Source organism: Dermochelys coriacea, chromosome 26 (assembly GCF_009764565.3).
Source record: "Dermochelys coriacea isolate rDerCor1 chromosome 26, rDerCor1.pri.v4, whole genome shotgun sequence".
Lineage (NCBI taxonomy): Eukaryota > Metazoa > Chordata > Testudines > Dermochelyidae > Dermochelys > Dermochelys coriacea.
Window position 1 is genome coordinate 10509347 of NC_050093.1, and position 21455 is coordinate 10530801.

Sequence of the window (21455 nt, forward strand, 5' to 3'; positions counted from 1 at the left end):
CAGTCAAAAAGGAAAGATCTGTTTCATCCCTATTAGAAATACAGATTTCTCAAAAGGAAAATCGGACGATAAAGATGACAGATTAGAAAATCTGCAAAGACTGCGAATAAGTAAAATGTGCACAAAGACTTGGACAAAAGCAGTGCATGGAGTGCCACAGAACTGTCTCTTCGAAGCTGACTTCAAAATTCGTAGGCCCAATCCAGCGAGGTGCTAAAATCAAAAGGAGTTGCAATAGCAGAACAACTCTTATAAAGGTCAAGTGTGAGGGGAAAAAAAACAAACAAAAAAAAAAATACAAAAAACCAAAAACCCCACAACTTATTTCTTGCACCAAAAAGGTGCTGTGTCTAGTAGTGGCTATTTTGTCAGATTTTTTTAAAAGTTGATTCAAAAGAGCCCCAACTTGAACCAGGCCCCAAATTCTACATGATTTTAGCAATACAAGAGTGGCAAGCTAACAGAGCAATTAGCAGAGCTTACCCAGCCCCGAGTTCAACGTAACCATAAGCAATAAAACAAAATTGCATTGTAAAAGGTGAAGAGCTAATTTTGATGGAGGAAGAAACAGACACTTTCCATTTCTTTCCATTTACGACTCCTTCTGTGAGCTCAGTGACCAGGTCCAGCAGAAGGGCCTCTCTCTTCAGCAGATCCACCTAAGTCTGTATGTTTCATGCTGTCCCATGGTCATGTATCAGGGATTTTTCCAGATTATGCCTTTTGGCTTTCATGGGCTGATGAGGCCAGGTGTGTCCAGGATGATCAGCTGAGTGTCTTCTTCTGTGATGACCCCATAGGCATTGCATCGTGTGGTGTGCACCTTCTTATTGGAAGGCAGAAATGATGAACATTTATCAGTTCATGTCTCCCTATTTTTGAAAGGTTTCGGGCCTAACATGGACAGGCATATGCCATGTATTTGACATAGCATCAGAGCACATTACATTCAAAAAAAGAAGAAAAAAGAAATTCTGTCCCCACCATTCAAAAAAAAAAAAAAATCTAAAAGCAGTTTAACACAACTGATGAAACCCCAACTCTCAACACACACTGACAACCCAGAATGGATGCATGTAAGTGACACTAGACTACTCCAAGGCATCACCTCTTCTTGCTCTGACTGGTCCATTCTTGCGAACCAGCAGGTATCTCAGAGGATCTGTCTACACGGGCAAAAAAACATGTACCTTTCTAATCTAATCATCTTAATTTGACTTAAATCCCCCCTCAATACCCACATAGGTATAGTTTATCACCTTTAAGATTGTTTGAGCTGGCTGTCTTGTGCTTGTGCTGACAATCTTAAAGGTATTAAACTATGCCTATGTGAGCGCCGAGGGGTTTTCAGCTGAGTTAACCTACGGCTTCCTCACGATGAGAAAGCTTCACCCATTTAAATTAAAGGTGGGATATTAACCAGCTTTGGGGTATGCCTACGCTGTAAAGACAAGAGCAACCCAGCTGCACCACTTCTCCGTGGCACAGGTAATCCCCTTCCATGGGAGACGGTTGCTAGGTTGACAGAACAATTCTTCCGTCAATTTAGCACTGTCTATAGCAGGGATAAGGTTCTTATAGTTACATCTCTCAGAGTGTGGATTTTCACATCCTTGAGAGATGCAACTTTGCCCTTAGTTAAACTGGAACCAAAGGCTGCGTGGCCACTGTGAATTCAGAGATACTACGGTCAGAAGGGACCATTCTGATCATCTAGTCCAACCTCCTGCACAATGCAGGCCACAGAATCTCACCCACCCACTCCTACGAAAAACTTCACCTACGTCTGAGCTATTGAAGTCCTCAAATCGTGGTTTAAAGACTTCAAGGAGCAGAGAAGCCTCCCTCAAGTGACCCATGCCCCATGCTACAGTGGAAGGCAAAAAACCTCCAGGGCCTCTTCCAATCTGCCTTGGAGGAAAATTCCTTCCCGACTCCAAATATGGCCATCAGCTAAACCCTGAGCATATGGGCAAGATTCACCAGCCAGATACGACAGAAAATTCTTTCCTGGGTAACTCAGATCCCATCCATCTAATATCCCATCTCAGGGGATTAGGCCTATTTACCCTGAATATTTAAAGATCAATTAATTACCAAAATCACATTATCCCATCATACCATCTCCTCCATAAACTTATCGAATAGAATCTTCAAGCCAGATAGATCTTTTGCCCCCACTGCTTCCCTTGGAAGGCTATTCCAAAACTTCACTCCTCTGATGGTTAGAAATCTTCGTCTAATTTCAAGTCTAAACCTACTGGTGGCCAGTTTATACCCATTTGTTCTTGTGTCCACATTGGTGCCGAGCTTAAATAATTCCTCTCCCTCTCCTGTATTTATCCCTCTGATATATTTATAGAGAGCATTCATATCTCCCCTCAACCTTCTTTTAGTTAGGCTAAACAAGCAAAGCTCCTCAAGTCTCCTTTCATAAGACAAGTTTTCCATTCCTCGGATCATCCTAGTAGCCCTTCTCTGTATCTGCTCCAGTTTGAATTCATCCTTTTTAAGCATGGGAGACCAGAACGGCACACAGTATTCTAGGTGAGGTCTCACCAGTGCCTTGTCTAATGGTACTAAAACCTCCTTATCCCTACTGGAAATGCCTCTCCTGATGCATCCCAAAACCGCATTAGCTTTTTTCACAGCCATATCGCATTGGCAGCTCACAGTCATCCTATGATCAACCAATACTCCAAGGTCCTTCTCCTCTGCCATTACTTCTAATTGATGTGGCCCCAGCTTATAACTAAAATTCTTGTCATTAATCCCTAAATGCATAACCTTACACTTCTCACGATTAAATTTCATCCTATTACTATTACTCCAGTTTACAAGGTCATCCAGATCCACCTGTATAATATCCCGAACCTTCTCTGAATTGGCAATACCTCCCAGCTTTGTATCATCCGCAAACTTTATTAGCAAACTCCCACTTTTTGTGCCAAGGTCAGTAATAAAAAGATTAAATAAGACTGGTCCCAAAAAAGATCTCTGAGGAACTCCACTGATAACCTCCCTCCAGCCTGACAGTTCGCCTTTCAGTAGGACCCGTTGCAGTCTCCCCTTTAACCAATTCCTTATCCACCTTTTGATGTTCATGTTGATCCCCATCTTCTCCAATTTAACTAATAATTCCCCATGTGGCACAGCATCAAACGCCTTACTGAAATCTAGGTAAATTAGATCCACTGCGTTTCCTTTATCTAAAAAATCTGTTACTTTCTCAAAGAAGGAGATCAGGTTGGTTTGGCACGATCTACCTTTTGTAAAATCATGTTGTCTTTTGTCCCATTTACCATTGACTTCAATGTCCTTAACTAATTTCTCCTTCAGAAGTTTTTCCAGGACCTTGCATACTACAGATGTCAAACTAACTGGCCTGTAGTTACCCGGATCCCTTTTTTTTCCTCTCTTAAAAATAGGAACTATATTAGCAATTCTCCAATCATTCTGTACATCTCCTGAGTTTACGGATTCATTAAAAATTCTTGCTAATGGGCTTGCAATTTCAGGTGCCAATTCCTTTAATATTCTTGGATGAAGATTATCTGGGCCCCCCGATTTAGTCCCATTAAGCTGTTTGAATTTCGCTTCTACCTCAGATATGGTAATATCTGCCTCCATATCCTCATTCCCATTTGTCATGCTACCATTATCCCTAAGATCCTCTTTAGCCTTATTAAAGACTGAGGCAAAGTATTTGTTTAGATATTGGGCCATGCCTAGATTATCTTTAACCGCCACTCCATCCTCAGTGTTTAGCGGCCTCACTTCTTCTTTCTTAGTTTTCTTCTTATTTATATGGCTATAGAACCTTTTACTATTGGCTTTAATTCCCTTTGCAAGGTCCAACTCTACTCGACTTTTAGCCCGTCTCACTTTATCCCTACATGTTCTGACCTCAATAAGGTAGCTTTCCTTGCTGATCCCTCCCATCTTCCACTCCCTGTATGCTTTCTGCTTCTTCTTAATCACCTCTCTAAGATGCTTGCTCATCCAGCTTGGTCTACAACTCCTTCCTATGAATTTTTTTCCCTTTCTTGGGATACAGGCTTCCGATAGCTTCTGCAGCTTTGATTTAAAGTAATCCCAGGCCTCCTCTACCTTTAGAACCATAAATTCTTCAGTCCAATCCACTTCCCTAACTAATTTCCTTAATTTTTGAAAGTCAGTCCTTTTGAAATCAAAAACTCTAGTTGCAGATTTATTTTTGTTAATCCTTCCGTTCAGTTTGAACTGAATTAGCTCATGATCCCTTGAACCAAGATTATCCCCTATGACCATTTCTTCTATGAGGTCCTCGCTACTCACCAAAATTAAATCTAAAATGGCATCCCCTCTAGTTGGTTCAGCAACTACTTGATGAAGGAATTCATCGAGGAAAATCTGAGCCCTATTATTATTACTAGCACTGGTCCTCCAGTCTATATCTGGGAAGTTAAAGTCTCCCATGATCACGCAGTTTCCATTAGTATTTACTTTATTAAAAACATTAAAAAGGGCTCTATCCATATCCAAATTAGATCCCGGAGGTCTATAGCACACCTCAAGCACTATCGTAGGAGAGGCTCTACTAGTTATCTTCCCCAATGTAATTTTTGCCCAGACAGACTCTGTCTTATCCATTGCATCGCTTCTTATTCCTTTATGTTCTACCTCATCATTGATATACAATGCTACTCCACCACCTTTATCTTTATTTGTCTTTCCTAAACAGCACATACCCTTCAATACCTGTAGTCCAGTCATGACTACTATTCCACCATGTTTCTGTTATCCCTATATCATCTCGTTTCACTTCCTGCACCAGTAGCTCTAGTTCCTCCATTTTGTTACCTAGGCTCCTTGGATAAACCAAGTTGATTTCAATTTCATTTACGTTGATTAGAAAGGTGCTAAAGCTAACCAAAATAAACTATTCTTAATCAGAAGAATCTTACTGCCTACACACCAGAAGAGCTAAGATTCTTTTACATTCTTGCATATTCTGCCTGTTTGCATCATTGCCCTGCCTTATTAGCTCTTTTTCTATCGGTGTTCTCTTGCAATGTCGATACAACCTAGATAGAGCTCCTATAAGGTGGATGCATAACTGGCTGGAAAATCACTCCCAGAGAGTAGTTATCAGTGGTTCACACTCGAGCTGGAAGGGCATAACGAGTGGGGTCCCGCAGGGATCGGTTCTGGGTCCGGTTCTGTTCAATATCTTCATCAATGATTTAGATAATGGCAGAGAGAGTACACTTATAAAGTCTGTGGACGATACCACGCTGGGAGGGGTTGCAAGTGCTTTGGAAGATAGGATTAAAATTCAAAATGATCTGCACAAACTGGAGATATTGTCTGAAGTAAATAGGATGAAATTCAATAAGGATAAATGCAAAGTACTCCACTTAGGGAGGAACAATCAGTTGCACACATACGAAATGGGAAATGACTACCTTGGAAGGAGTTCTGCGGAAAGAGATCTGGGGGATTATAGTGGATCACAAGCTAAATATGAGTCAACAGTGTAACGCTGTTCCAAAAAAACCAAACATCCTTCTGGGATGTAGGAGCAGGAATGTTGTAAGCGAGACACGAGAAGTAATTCTTCCGCTCTACTCCGCGCTGATTAGACCTCAACTCGAGTATTGTGTCCAGTTCTGGGCACCACGTTTCAGGAAAGATGTGGACAAAGTCCAGAGAAGAGCAACAAAAATGATCAAAGGTCTAGAACACATGACCTATGAGGGAAGATTGAAAAAATTGGGTTTGTTTAGTTTGGAGAAGAGAAGATGAGAGGGGACATGTGTGACACACTCTATATGATATTACAGAAGTATGAGTGTGAATATAACGTAACTAAAATATGCTTCATGCAAAAGGTCTCTTGTAAGGTATAATTACGAAGCTTATCTAGTGAGTGTGGTCATCCTATTTGTATAAATGTATCACTCTTGTATCTGAAACCAGAAATATGAAATATAAATCTGAGGGCCTATTGTAGTTATGCAAAGTGTGGGCCATTAATGGTGGTTTGGCATCTCGATGGCTCCCATCGACCAGGACAATTGACTGTGGATGGCTCTGGTTGTAGTCAGGCTGGGAGGAATGAAGGCTTGGGGTCTCACAGGACATGTGATCATGTCACCTGAACTGAAATCCATCTTTAACCTGGTGCTTTTCCATTGAGAAGGAGGGGTGGGAACCCAGAGGGACAAAGGATTCCCACGTTATGGAAAAGATATATAAATGGGTGGAACAGAACAAGGAGGGAGCCATCAGGAGAAATCCCCTAGCTACCACCTGAGCTGGAACAAGAGCTGTACCAGGCGAAAGAATTTTGCCCAGACTAGGAAGGCTTCCAGTCTGTGAAAGAAACTTATTGAAACATCTCTAAGGGTGCGATTTTCATCTGTATTCAGCTTCTTACGGTATTAGCATAGATTTGCACGTTTTATTTTGTTTTGCTTGGTAATTCACTTTAATCTGTCTGTTACTACTTGGAACCACTTAAATTCTATTTTCTGTATTTAATAAAATCACTTTTTACTTATTAATTAACCCAGAGTATGTATTAATATTTGGGGGGGGGAGGGGCAAACAGCTGTGCATATCTCTCTCAGTATTACAGAGGACGAACAATTTATGAGTTTACCTTGTATAAGCTTTATACAGGGTAAAACGGATTTATTGAGGGTTTGGACCCCATTGGGAGTTGGGCATCATCTGAGTGTTAAAGACAGGCACACTTCCATAAGCTGCTTTCAGTTAAGCCTACAGCATGTTAGGGGACATGGTTCAGACCTGGGTCTGGGTTTGCAGCAGGCTAGCTGGTCTGGCTCAAACCAGGCAGGGCACTGAAGTCCTAAGCTGACAAAGCAGGAAAGTAGGAGAAGTAGTCGTCTTGACACATCAGGTGGCAGCTCCCCAGGGGATTTCTGTGATCCAACCCATCACAACATGATCACAGTTTTCAAGTACATAAAAGGTTGTTACAAGGAGGAGGGAGAAAAACTGTGGGAGAAACTGTTTTTCTTAACCTCTGAGAATAGGACAAGAAGCAATGGGCTTAAATTGCAGCAAAGGTGATTTAGGTTGGACATTAGGAAAAACCCAACTGTCACTGTGGTTAAGCACTGGAATAAATTGCCTCGGGAGGTTCTGGAATCTCCATCAGTGGGGATTTTTAAGAGCAGGGTGGACAAACACCTGTTAGGGATGGTCTAGAATGATAATACCTTGTCCTGCCTTGAGTGCAGGCGACTGAATTAGATGACCTCTCTAGGTCCCTTCCAGTTCTATGATTCTATGGTAAATGCTACAAAATCAAAAGCAAGCTGACTGGTTTAATTTTAGGCCTAATAGTTATTATGCCACTAGCAATATCCAAGGAGAATACTTATGGGTGTATTAATGACATGAACTTTGTTCACAATGCTTTCAGTAAAGAACAAAAAAATGCCCTCATATTCAGAAGGATTAGAAACTTGAGTATGTGAAAAACAAGACAAAGGTCACAAATCACCAAAGTCTTAATGCTGGAACACCTGCTGGCAGGCTTTTTTTTTCTGCAATTCTCATTAATTCTGCCTTCTAAAAGGGAAGTGAGAAAGTTCTTGTTGAAAACGTCAATGTCAGAGTGATTCAATCAATATTTAGAAACAACATTTACCTTGTTGTTGTGGACACTAAGATTAAAACTACCCATCTGACAAAACTACAGAGGGCTACTGGGGGGATCTAAATGCATTGGAATTGGCAGGGTTTTGTTTGCCGAAAGTTGGCTTTAGAGAGAGATCTAAAAGGAGACAGAAATCTACATTGCTGCAGAGAACCACTTTGGGAAGGGACTAACCGTAGCAGTTCACTAGCCAAAATGAACATCAGAAAGGAGCCTATGAGGCACGGAAACAGTCCTGAGGCTATGGTAGCAACCACAGAACGGTTATGAGGCTGCTGTGTAAACTAATGGTGGGAGGAGGAGATCTTGCAATCTCCTGACACACAGGAACTCAGTGAATTGGGATTTACAGAGGGGTTGAGCCTGTGGTCCTTTGTTCTTTCTTTTAAGGGCTTGTCTACACTGGCACTTTACAGCGCTGAAACTTTCTTGCTCAGGGGTGTGAAAAAACGCCCCCCTGAGCGCTGCACATTTCAGCGCTGTAACATGCCAGTGTCGACAGTGCCCCAGCGCTGGGAGCGTAGCTACGCCCCTCATGGAGGTGGCTTTTTCAGAGCGCTGGGAGAACTCTCCCCCAGCGCTCTGCCACAACCACATAATCCACATTAAAGCATCACTGTGGCAGCGCTTTAGCATTGCCAGCATAGATTAGCCCTAAATTGATACATTTTAATCCTTCTAGATGTCTTCAACAGAAGCAAGTTCGACAGAGTCTGGCAGCATATGAGGATGTGTAAAAGACCCAATGGAGTTCAGAAAGGCAAAAAAGCAGCATATTAAGAATTAAAGAAATTATGCACTTTAACCCCCTAACCTAATTGCTGTGCCGCTCCTTGAGCTCCATAATCAAGGACCTGACCCTGCAGTCATAAGGAAGGCAAATACTCCAGTGAACCAAGAATTGGGGCTGTAAATCAGTGTATTTTGTGGAAGTACAGAAGGTAGACAGTGAATTGAAATGCGTTAGAAAGAATGTCCAGGCCCTAGGATGAAGCAAGAGTAAGTTATTTTATATTAAATATTTTGTAAAACTCATGTTAACAAAAAATTATACCTTTTCTGCTATGCCATTTTCTGTGGTATAGATTGCCATCAGCTCGGTGTCCTCTGTGTCCTGATCACCACTCGATGTCGCTCCACCACTTATGACAACCTACAAAAAATCCACACACAGTATTGTAACTTGCGTAACTGTACAGCTTGTAAAAAGAAAAGGAGTACTTGTGGCACCTTAGGGACTAACCAATTTATTTGAGCATAAGCTTTCGTGAGCTACAGCTCACTTCATCGGATGCATTGAGCTGATGAAGTGAGCTGTAGCTCACGAAAGCTTATGCTCAAATAAATTTGTTAGTCTCTAAGGTGCCACAAGTCCTCCTTTTCTTTTTGCGAATACAGACTAACACGGCTGCTACTCTGAAACCTGTACAGCTTGTGTGACCCTTTTGATGTCAACTATCACTAACAAACATTCTGAATAAAAAGTACGTAACAAGAAAATTTCTCACTGTAGCTCCTTAGGGATATATTCAAGTTGTTCTTGTGGCCATATTCCAGTGGTTCTCAACCACGGATACATATACCCCCGGGGGTACACAGAGCTCTTCCAGGGAGTACATCAATTCATCTAGATATTTGCCTAGTTTTACAACAGGCTACATAAAAAAGCACTAGCAAAGTCAGCACAAACTAAAATTTCATACGGACAATGACTTGTTTGTATTGCTCTCTATATTATGCTCTGATTGATTTATTCAAATTGATTTATTTTAGAATTATATGGTAAAAATGAGAAAGCAAGCAATTTTTCAGTAATAGTGTGCTGTGACACTTTTGTAATTTTTATGTCTTACTTTGTAAGCAAGTAGTTTTTAAGTGAGGTGAAACTTGGGGGTATGCAAGACAAATCAGACTCCGAGTCCCGAAAGGGGTACAGTACCCTGGAAAGATTGAGAGCCACTGCCATAGTCTATAGCAGTTTATAAAGTAAAGGTCACACTTCCAAACGTCTTGCTTAGAAGATTTTTGTAAAACTAGATAAGTATCATCGATTAAACGCCCCACAGCATTCAAGTCTTTTCTTTACTAAACAAGAGCATGGTTGCGATAATGAATCAACAGCTGTGTCTTTTGCTTGTGTTTTTAATGGCACTTAGCTGAAAATGGGGAATTTCTGGCTTTAATCTTCACCTTGTTTCCAAAGTAAGGGAAAGGGGAAGATTCTGTCAAGTTCTCAAATTCTTTCAGCATGAGCATAGTAATTCTCTGGAAATTAAATATACTTTCATTACTGAAGTATTTTAATACAACACCATGAAATCAATGTAATGAGTTTTTCTTAACTCCACACGTCTCGTTTGATTGCATATTTGACAGTGTAAAAGCAAATGCTAAGCATTTTTTAATTTGCCTTTTCTAGCAGAGTACTCTCCTCCTAAGTGCCTGTAATAAATCACTTGTGATGCAAAGTACTCCAGTCTATAATATAATTTCTGACTTTGGACCATGAGATAAATACCAATTATCTAAATAATGTGGTTCACTGGTCTTTTTAGAGGCATTTAACGTAAGAATATGCTTAATTGTGTATTATCATCAATTGAGGTTCTGATCCTTACCACAATCTTCCTTTATATCCTGGAATACACTATACACAACATGAATTGCAGTTTTCAGTTCCACAATCAGCCCCCCATAAAAACACCCTCCCCCCGCAAAGATTGACCCAGGGCATGGGCGTGAAGTCACATCCGCAAATTAGAAAATAAACCTATTAAGGCCACAAGAGCAGTAAGCTAAAGCCATTCAAGCAGTGAACAACGACTACAGAAGGAGGAGGAGAGAGGAACTGAGTAACACAAAGAAGTGGGAGAAAGGTAACAGCAATACTTCTAGAACAAGCATAAATTGCTCTCTGCGTCACTCTTGCCATCTGTGTCAGCACCATAACATCTCGAGGAATTATAGCCCCATAATTTATTTGCTCATCTATGTACATATTTTGCAGAGAAGGGCTCCCTTTGATTGACCATGCGTCTGTCCCCACTTTCTTCTCATTTCTCAAAGACCTTCATTTATCAGTTGATTCATTTTATATTTGTTCTTTCCTCCGGAGAGTAAAAGCTAATCACCTGCTACTCTATGCTTTAGATTGCATTTAATATGGAGTAACAGAAAGTTCTCAGGTCAATTAGCAAAGACAGATTTGGGGGGGGGGGTTTCTTATCCATCACGCCTTGGATACAAGACTCATCCTGAAAGCAAAAACCCATCCTTAAAAATACAGCACAAGTTCAAATGCGGACAGTGATTTAATACATTATTCTCTTTTTCTCTATCAATTTTGAGAACTAAGACATTATTTTGTATGGTATAAATTTTACCTCCATTTTCTACTAGTTGTAAATCTTCTGGGACAGATCAAAGGCAAAAAAAAAAAATCAATCAACAAAGATGTCAATAACCTAGTGCATTCAGTTTGCTTGTTCACCTAAAAAGTGCATCAGCAAAATATTAACAGCTTGTGCACTGATAAAACAGAAGTGATCCAATACCATTTTATAGCTACTTTGAACTATTAGAACTTGATGTTTTAGTTGAAAATTAACTAGGTTAGAAGTCACAGATCTTAACGTTCACATTAACCTTTTCCACGGATGAGCAAATATTACTGAGTACTGAAAAATCTAACCTTTCCTCTATCTAGAAATAGCAGGAATAATTCAATCAGGGATGACGAAAAAGGAGCTTTCACACAGAGTTAAGAGGCTATCTGGCAGACAACTGCACTGTTACCAACAATGATTTGGAAGCTCATTTCTGTACCATTTCTTGGTTAGAATCCTTTTTTATAGAACACATACATAAATAAAAAGAATAATTCTTTCCCATGCCTGGAAATGACCTAATAATTAAGATTTGAAGTTTATTTTAGAAAAGCGTACACACTTGAAAATAAAGCATTTCCACTTAAAATGCAGCAACAGATATTTGTGGTCTGGTGAACGCTCTTTTAGATACACAGAACACAACCCTAGTGTCTGTCCTCAAAACAGAGAGACACAGACACACAACTCCACGGAAGTCAATGAGAGCGGACGTCTTATAAAAATTTATAAATGGTAAACAACAAAGCTGGCCATGTCTGCATTCTTGCTTGCAGTACTTCAACAGACTGATACATTTCGGGCCCTTCCATATTTTAGGAACATTGTATAAGGCAAATAAAAATAATGAGAATCTTGCCTGTGTAAAGATTGCAGGATTAGTCTCAGAGCCATCAAGAAACAAAAAGGAAATCCCTCTTCCTGCTTTCAATTAGTTATAGTCTTCTCCCTATATGTCCTTCCACAAACCCACACACATTCAGGAGGAAAAAACCATGCATTTTGGGTAATAGTCAAAACATCTCACAAGTCACTTAAGATCTTAAATGTTAAAAAAAAAACTGAATGAATTTCCATATGCATTCTTTTAAATAGTGCATGTTTCCCAATACATTACTGATCTAACCATTTTTCAGAACGTTCTCTGATTTCACCTTCTCAATGAATTAGGCTGCAGCGAACATGTATGTCACGCCTATCCTCACATTCCTTCATTGGCTTCCAGTCAGGTTCCAATAATAGTGTACAGCTTCGGTGCTAAGCGGTATTAACTGATCAAATCCCAGGTATATTAGAGACAGAATTTTGGTCTATGAGCCACCATGGCAGCTATGATTTTCTGGGACAATGAAGCTCACAAAGCCCAGGACGAAGTGTACAACATCTGGAGATAAAACATTCTCAGCTGAGGGGATCCAGCTAGCTTCCAGAGAAGATTAGGCAACTTCAGAACCTGACGTTTCAAAAATACTGCAAAACTTTCCTCTTCAAAAAAGCCTTTTCACCACAAGACAGGCATTCAACACTGACATCCATTTCTAGCCAATAAACCCCTCTTCCCGCACCCCCGCCCCCGCCACACACACACACGAAAATAAAAGCTTAAAAACAATGCCCTCCCCAAATCCTCCCATCTTCAGTTTCCATGTAGGAAATTCATAAGCAGCTGTTATAGCAGCAAGGAGAAGTTTTTCACAATAGTATTTTGCACAATTCAAATGATTTATGAACTGCACTCTCATATTTGAGCCATTAGATATTATGGTGCTGTAAAAAAAACAAACAAACAAAATAGAACAAATTCCAACAAAAGACCATCAGGAAAAGACATCCTTTTATTATTAACAGGGCAACTGAGATGTAACTGTTCACCTGCAAGAAATGAAACTGGACCACACAAAAGAAACTATGGTCCCACACAGACCTTTCCCTTTCTGTCACCGAGTTACTTAGTTAGAAGTGACTGGGTCCCGTGTCTCTCGTAGTTTTGAGTCATGCATCAAACTGAAACATTTTGTTTTAAAAACTTTTAAGGTACGGCATGAGGTTGACAAAAAACAAGCAATACAGCCTACTTCCTCCAACTTAAGGAGTCATCAGGGGATCATCATATTGAAACCAAGTTGCCAAACAAGTTACAGCAACCCAGAACATGAAATGGTCTTGTAGGGTAGCCTGGACTTAACTGTAATCTGGAGCCACGCTACAGACTTGTACTTCTACAGGACTGTAGCACAATACATGAGTCCAGTTCAGGCCTGTCTACACTGCAAAACCCATGGAAATTCTAACAGTTTTATTTTTGGGTGCCGGGGAGGGAGTGCTGGGGGTGCAGGATGATCATCATACTCTAACCAAGTACCCACAATTTGGTAGCTTCTACAGTGTAGTCAGATCCAAAACACATTTCACCCTAAAACTTCAGTGTAATTTCTACCCACCAGTCAGTCTGCTCATGGAGTACTGCTGGTGTGTTGCAGAAGACGACAGATGAAGATTCAATTTCCAATGCCAGTTTCCAGTTGTTCCATGGGTCAACAAATGTGAGAAGAACTATGCAGGCATCGCATTCAGCACATTTGAAGAGGACTGGCAGAGGCTAAACAAAACCGCTAGTTAAGGAGTACCATCTCACCGTATTAAAGGCAACTTCATCCACTACTCTTCAGCTGGGAGGACATTGTCTGCAGCGTTCCTAAGGGGAAGATGCTCATCAGGGATCCGTAAAAGGATAGGGTGAAATGCTACTCCCATCAAAATTTACATGACACCTCTAATTTTAAGTAGTCCTCCCTAAAGTAAAACTAGCTCAGTAAAATACCCATATGAAAATCACCCAATTAAGGAAGGCTGGGTTGACAGGCACAAGAGGAAGATGGCATTTTAGAATAATAAAAACAAATTGTATATGTATTTGATTGCACCCTATTTTCACCCCTCCTTTGTATTTTACTTTTTTTTTTTTTTAGGACTAAGCTGTTGAAAGCAGGAAGCAGGCCTTCCTTTGCAATTGCCCAGCACTTAGTACAACAATCCTGACTGGGGGCTATCTAACTTAGGTACGTGTATGGCTCTGGACACGACGCTAATAAATAATTATAAGCAGTCCTTTATTCCAAGACTCACCATTAACAATGTGATGTACAAGTCCCCTTTCCTCAATCTAAGACTGCTCTGGCTAAAACACCAGCGCTTTTAGAATGAAGGATCCTAGGAACCCAGATAATCTCTTCCTCCAGCAAACTGACACTCAAAATCATTGTTGTAGCTGTCAGCCCCAGGATATTAGGGAGACAACGTGGATGATATCTTTTATTCGACCAATTTCTTTGAGAGAGAAGCTTTCGAGCCACACAAGGGTTCTGAAGAAGAATAAGCATGAGCATGCAACTACAAACGTTAATGGCAGCTGAAAAAAAAAAAAAAAAATCAAACTACGAGTATTTCAACAGCAAAAGCACATGGTGCTCCCAAAACAGGGATGCTTTTCTGATTCTAAAATGAAGAATACTTTTTCTTGGCATAATTGTCTGCCTGTATGTTGCAATATGATTTTTCCACCAAGTCTTGTGACAGGATTTCACAAAAACTGTACAAAACAAGTGATAAACAACTCAGGACCATCGATGGGGTTTTTCTGTTTGTAGCACACACAACACAGACCAATCTTCTGTTTTCCACATGGTGGTATTTACAACAGAACTTAGAGTACCTAAGTCTATATTCAAAGGGCTCTTATTTTCCCGTCACTTACCCTCTACTTATTTTACTTTTGGCCTATTTTAAATGAGTTTCACAATGCTGGATGTACCGACATATGTCTGATCACAATTTAGTAGTGATGTATATGTGAATAAGCAACAGGAGAACAAAGAGCTACATAGTAATAGTTTTTTTCTAGTACTGGGTTATTACAGTGATCTTTTACCAAAGGGGAAAAGAATTGTGCCCAACAAAAGGTAACGTATCAAATATTCTCCTTTCAAAATTTCATAGATTCAAACTACAGCTTTCCTGGACACTGCTCCTCTCTTCCTCATGAGAAATAGAAGTGATATTTTAAAGGATTCTCAAAGCAGAAAGGTAGACAGACAAGCCTTGATAAGATAAAACATACTTATCACTACGGCCTTAGTTCATTCATATACTTCCTACACCAACCAACCTATTTGCATTGAATCTTGCTGTGATTGTTTGGCACTGGTGCGACAACTGCTGGAATACAGTGTCCACTTCCAGTGCCTGTAGTTCAAGAAGGATGTTGATGAACTGTAGAGCGTACAGAGAATACCCATGAGAATGATTCAAGGATCAGAAATCATGCCTTGTAGTGATCGACTCAAGGAGCTCAATCTATTTAGCTTAACAAAGAGAAGATTAAGGAGTGACTTGATTACACAGCTGACATGGGGAACAAATACTTAATAATGGGCTCTTAAATCTAGGAGAGAACGGTATAACATGATTCAATGGCTGAAAGTTGAAGATGGACAAATTCAGACTGCAAATTAGAGTAATTAACCACTGGAATAATTTACCACAGTAACAGGAGATTCTCCATCACTGACCATTTTTAAATCAAGATTGCATGTTCTAAAAAAATCTGCTCTAGGAATTATTTTGTGCAAGTTCCCTGGCCTGTGTTATACAGGAGGCCAGACTAGATGATCACAATGATCCCACCTTCTGGCCTTGTCATCTGTGAATACCTTTCTTCTTCCTGTGTACATGTTCTAACGCTAATGGCATGACCCCTTTCATCCCAAACATATGCATATACTTTAACTGAAATATTTACAGGATGTGTTTTTGTTTTTGTTTTTTTTAACTGTTTGAGTTGTGCGTGTGTCTGACTGTCATTACACGCTTACAATATGAAAGATATCCAGGTTCAAAGCTAATCTGTACTGTGTTCATGAGTGTAACTAGCTACTGCCTCTTACACATCAATTTATTGCTATTAAATTTTCAGTTAGAATTCTAACAGCATTCTTTGGGCAGCTACATCTTCAGGCTAAATTTTCTTCCTTGTCATGGGGATGGATTTGTTTAAATTTGATTTCATATTCTTACTTACAGAATTTATTCAAATTATAACTGGATTTCAAATATATTTAAAACCCAGGACCCAGACAATAATCAGGAGCCACACCTTTCTGATGATGGTTTATCCTTCTGAGAAGCTTATTCCTTTAGGAGGTGTCACTTCACTGTATTAGGTTTGTTTTTCCCCTTCAGAAAAGGCAAATCAATTAAAGAACCACTTAGATGGAAGTTTAGTGGAGATGTAAGTGCTGCTAAATCATATCTGGATATCCAGGTTGGGAAGTAGACAAGTGATATTAGCAGGAGTGATTTACTTTGAACAGGTGCATGCTGAATAGTGAGAAAACTGCATGCAACATCAAATCCCCCAAGTCTCTACTTCAAGAACTCTGAAAAAGTATGCCAATTATTGCTTCCTAAACCTCTGTGAGGAAAAGAAGTCAATTGTCCATTTGCAGTTGCATTTGATTCCTTTTTCCTATCATAATCCATTAAGTGCAAAGCACATACTTAACAAATCTCATTTCTGACTTTGCTACAAATGTTCTTTGAAGAAGCTCACACTACAGAGTAATTAAAAGAAGTGAGAAGACAACAAACCAGTAAGAGAGAAATTATATAGCACTGTCTACTGATATAAATAGTATACAATAAACTGAAGTGAATCAGATGGAGCTCTTTGGCCAGGTAAACTTGTATCAGTTGATTTATGAAATCTGCTGAGGGAAGAGCCAATCCTGTTACCAATTAAGCGAGAGAGTTATGACTTCAGTGGGAGTAGAATTTGGCCAAAGCAAGGAAAGGATAAGGAAAGGCGGGGGAGACGCAGAAACTTAACCGGGTCATGAAAAGATCAAACAAGTGTAACCCATGCGTGCACGGTGTGGTGCTCTGTCCCCCTCTAGTGCACATAGACCATTTAGAGATGCTATAGCCTTGGTTAAGAGGCATGCAGCTTTTGGCTCATGCAGTAGAGGCTCACGCACTACGCTTCAGGGATCCCAGGTTTGATCCCAGCCAATGACAGATCGTCAGCGTTACACAAGCATCAATGGAGCCTACTGCTGTAGTGTTTTTATTTTTCTCTCAACTCTCTGAGCAAACCTACAGCCCATGGGGGGCGGGAGGGGAGGGGAGGGGAGGGGGGACAAACAAACGAAGATATTCTTTCACTCCGCCCCGCCATCCCACTCCTATTCACCCCAAATTTATACTTTGTGAGGTTATCACTGATAGGCTGCCTCTCCACACATACATTTATTTATATATATTATATTTATTTATTTTATACACACTCTCACCCACATATATATTTACACACACAATATGGGAATGGTCAGGAGGAAAACAATATTTGGTTGGTCCACAAACACAGGGATTCATGTCTAACCTGCATCTTCACGAAAATAATATTTGCACCTTTCGTATCACAATCTATGTATATGTCACTAGGACCATCAAATAGCTGACTCAAAAGAGCTCTATTAATGTTGCTCCCAAGAATCGATGTCTTTATAAATAAATAGCCCCTAGCATTAACATTTCAGAGGTCAAACATTTGCAAAAGCAGGCCAATATTGCATGATTCAAAATGAAGGCTAATTAGAGGGAACGTCCTACCCAAGCATTAACCTTCTACTCTTAATGTCACCAAGCTCAGTATCCTGGTTCTCTATTTTGTTGACTGTGGAGAGATACTAGGACACAGCAGAGTTCATCTAATCAGAATTTTTGAAGATGCGAGACTGATGACCGTGTGGACAGCTATATCAGGAGCAAACAGTGGCTAAACATTAGCTCCCGGAGGATAACATCAGTAAGATCTCTCTCCCTTCCTCCTGAAACCAACAAACAATCTGATCAACTGTATGGAGATTAGATAAATAATTCAAAGTTTACCCACCACATTTCTGTCGCATCTTAACAGAAGTAACTAGAAAAGGAACAAATCTGTGGAAAAGCAACCAGAAATATTTTTTCATGTGAAATGCAGAAGAGCAAAATTATAGATCTGATTGGGGAAGACACCTTAAATTCACTAATGTTTCGACTGGAAACCCCAGTTCTCTTGATTGGGCAAGAGAACCAAATGCTAATGCAGGAGCATTAGTCAAGTGGCAACGCTTTCTTTATTTCAAGTTCATTATGTTAAAACGCTGACATCCAGTGGAGTTGAGGAACTGATGAAGACGTTCCAGACCAGGGGTTCTCAAACTGGGGGGGGGGGGGTCACGAGCCATCAGCTCCATGGAGCTGACAGCCCTGAGCCCCCATTAACACCCCCCCTCATTTTATATGGGCGGGGGCAATTTCAGAGGCTTGCTGGGTGAAAGAGGTCACCAATATAAAAAGTTTGAAAAAACACTGGTCTAGACAGTCAAGAGAGCCAACACCAACAAAAACCACTATGATCCCATCCACAATGTGGCAAAACTGTGGTATCTACAATTGTGTTAAGTCTATAAGATGTAGACATTAAGCAGATACAGCACAGTTATGGAGGTTCAGTGCTAAAACTCACCTATTAAAAATATTTAAACAGAGTTGCAGTTAGCATAGCTATGCTTCCGTCAAAGCTACTAAAATAAATTACTTCAAAATGTTTTTGTACCTATGGCACAATCCTTCAGCATGAAATGAACCATGGCACTGTGTGGAATAATTCAGTGTCATTTACTTTTCACCTCAGTTAAAATTTCTTTTCATCTAAGCAACGCCATCACTACACACATTGTTAGTGTTTGTTTTTCTGAACAAAACATTCATTGCAACTACTCATAATATGGAACTACTTTCCCTACTTCAATAAAATTCTATTTCCAGACAAATTACAGCCTGAATTTCCTCTCAATAGACGCAATTTAGCCAGACAATTTTAAGACAAGATTCTTCCCCAAAAAAGGATGAGTAGGTGAGACACATCTGAAGACATGTTTGAGGATTCAAGAATTTAGCTCATTGATCTAGTAAAAGTCTCTTCATAATGCAATGCCACTCAAAATTTCTATATCTAAAAAAGCTTAACCGTGTATCTGGACATTATGCTTAAGACAACATAAACCCTGATAACTGAACAATACAAAAATGTTTTACATATTATTTAAGAAAGAACATTCTTGAATATTTTACTTACAGGTAGAGTGAAGAAGGCAGGATGCTTAGCTTCATCTTCATATTTGCCCTCTGTTGAGCTTCCAGTCTCCACTGATTTAGAAGCAGTGTTCTTGCCAATCCCCATGGTTTCCAGAATGCCGAGGACCGTCACACAGTAGCTAAATTGAATTTTATGAGATGGGAAGGTGGAGAACAGGGCAGTTTACAGACAGCAGCACCCCCGGAAGTTAGAACGGCACCTAGTAGTCAAGTTCAAGCATTAGGTCCTGGAAGTACCTTTAGCTTCGATGGCACCTAGAAATAAAGAAGTGAAACTAATGAAATTTTTTTTCATGATGACAAACCATATTTGTAATACTTTATGAAACCAAAAAAAAAAAAAAAAAAAGAGACTCATTGTTTTATAAAACTCAGGAACAGCCACAATCATTGTGAGTGCAGTACCACTTTATCTAACATCCCATATGGAACATTACGATAATCCACATTTCCCATAAAAACCTGAAGGAAAGCAACCCCAATTTTAGCTCTCCAACATACAGCCTGCTAAAAGTTTAGGCTCTGCCAAAAAAAACAAAGATCTTTAATCTCTCCCAATTTTGGATACAAATCAAGGCCACTTACTGGTTTGCTCACCCTTTCCCCAAAATCTGGAGCGACATTGACTTACGAAACACCATTTGCAGCATTCTGTATGCTATTACTGTCTGAAATCCCAATGTGAACAATTTTTACATGTTACACTAGCCTACATATACACACATCTGCAATTTACTATAATACCCATCTACTTTATCTTGAGTGTTTAAGCGAGAGAGGTTTCCCTTGGGAAGGGTTTCCTTGATTATTCTCTCATGCTGAACAGTTGTTTCCCAAGTGGGAGGGATGTGCCTCGTATTTTGAAAAAGTTATTCTCACCACCTTCAAAGTACTGGAGACTTGTATTTTTAGGGTTTTTTTTAATTCCACTAATTTAGATGGATTAGGACCATTTGTAAAAAACTTCCTGCAACCCAAAAAATCCCATCCTTTAAGGTGTGGAAGTATGATGATGCAATTAGCCATTATGCGTTCCTGCCAATCACGCTTCTTCAAGAAGTAAATCCTACGGACCTAGACACAGGTAAACCTGATCTTTCAAGGTAACCCCATGTTGCCATTTTAAAATGGGAAAAACACACATTTAGCTTGGCATAGTAAGCTGAAACATCTCAACATGAGGCACGTTCCTCTGCTATAGAAACTTCGTTTTAACCGAAGATTGAAGACGATATTGGAGACCATTGCTGGTTACAGAAACTTACTCCAAAAGTCGGTTGGAGAAGACAGCTGTTCGAGGATGCAAAAGTGATTGTTTTAGGGCCTCTCTAGAAATGAATATGCATTTTACGTAACACTGTGTTACATACTTGTTCCCTTACTCCCATTGGGATGGGAACATTAAAACAAAAATCTTCTGTAATTCATTTGTCTCCTTTTAATTTGCCAAACCGACCACTGCAATGTACTCTCCCCCCGCTCCCCAAATGTTCCCTACTTAGATAAACATCCCAGCTCTGCAACAATCCAAAACCTGCCATCTCCAAGAGTGAAAACACAGCCTGAACATTCAACCCCAATTCCCCACCTGGCAATGCAGAACATCACCACTAAGTTCTCACGCCAGATAAGCCCTGTTTTGACATTTAATTTATTTGGTGATATTCTATCATCAGACACCTGAAAATAAAAATCAGTTACAGGCAAGATGAAAAAAGACTAAAACCACAGAGAAAGACTATGACAGATCACAAAGTCTGAAAGAGGAATGAGAAAAATACTCCCCACCAAAAAAAAAAAAAAAAAAAAGCACAATCAAGGGAAATTTCTGCGAAAGCAGCCACAAAATTGAAATAGAAGAAAAACCTATGGTACACTGGTATGTGGTCTAAAGTCAGTGACATTTTCAACTAAATTCCTGAGGTGGAAAGGCTGTGAATGAATATTCAAGGAGAAGTCACAAGAAACAAATCTCAGCACAGCCACATAACTAATCCCAATCAAGTAGTGACTGTTTATTCTCTTTCCTAAAGGTTGTCTAGCAAAATGCCAGGAGTTTAACGTCTGATGCAACTGCAGTCATAATGACACTTCATGTGTTCTGCAGATGGCAGAGTTGGGGCTATGTCTGGAATAATTACACAATACCTCAATATTTAAGAACTAGTTCCACTTTAAGAACTGTCCATTTGCTAGTC

At 39.9% G+C, this 21455-nt stretch overlaps 1 protein-coding gene and 1 long non-coding RNA gene across 2 annotated transcripts in view; one reads left to right on the plus strand and one right to left on the minus strand.

The window, feature by feature from the left end:
- SLC23A2 (solute carrier family 23 member 2) overlaps positions 1 to 21455 on the minus strand; it is a 109682-nt gene that overhangs the window by 45103 nt on the left and 43124 nt on the right. Inside the window, 2 exon segments of the mRNA XM_043502952.1 lie at positions 8727 to 8825; positions 19238 to 19512. Coding sequence (XP_043358887.1) covers positions 8727 to 8825; positions 19238 to 19342 — 204 coding nt within the window. The 5' untranslated portion in view covers positions 19343 to 19512.
- LOC122457530 lies at positions 5911 to 11083 on the plus strand. Its single transcript, XR_006277088.1, has 3 exons — positions 5911 to 6081; positions 9158 to 9160; positions 11072 to 11083. It is a non-coding gene; the product is annotated as an uncharacterized LOC122457530 (long non-coding RNA).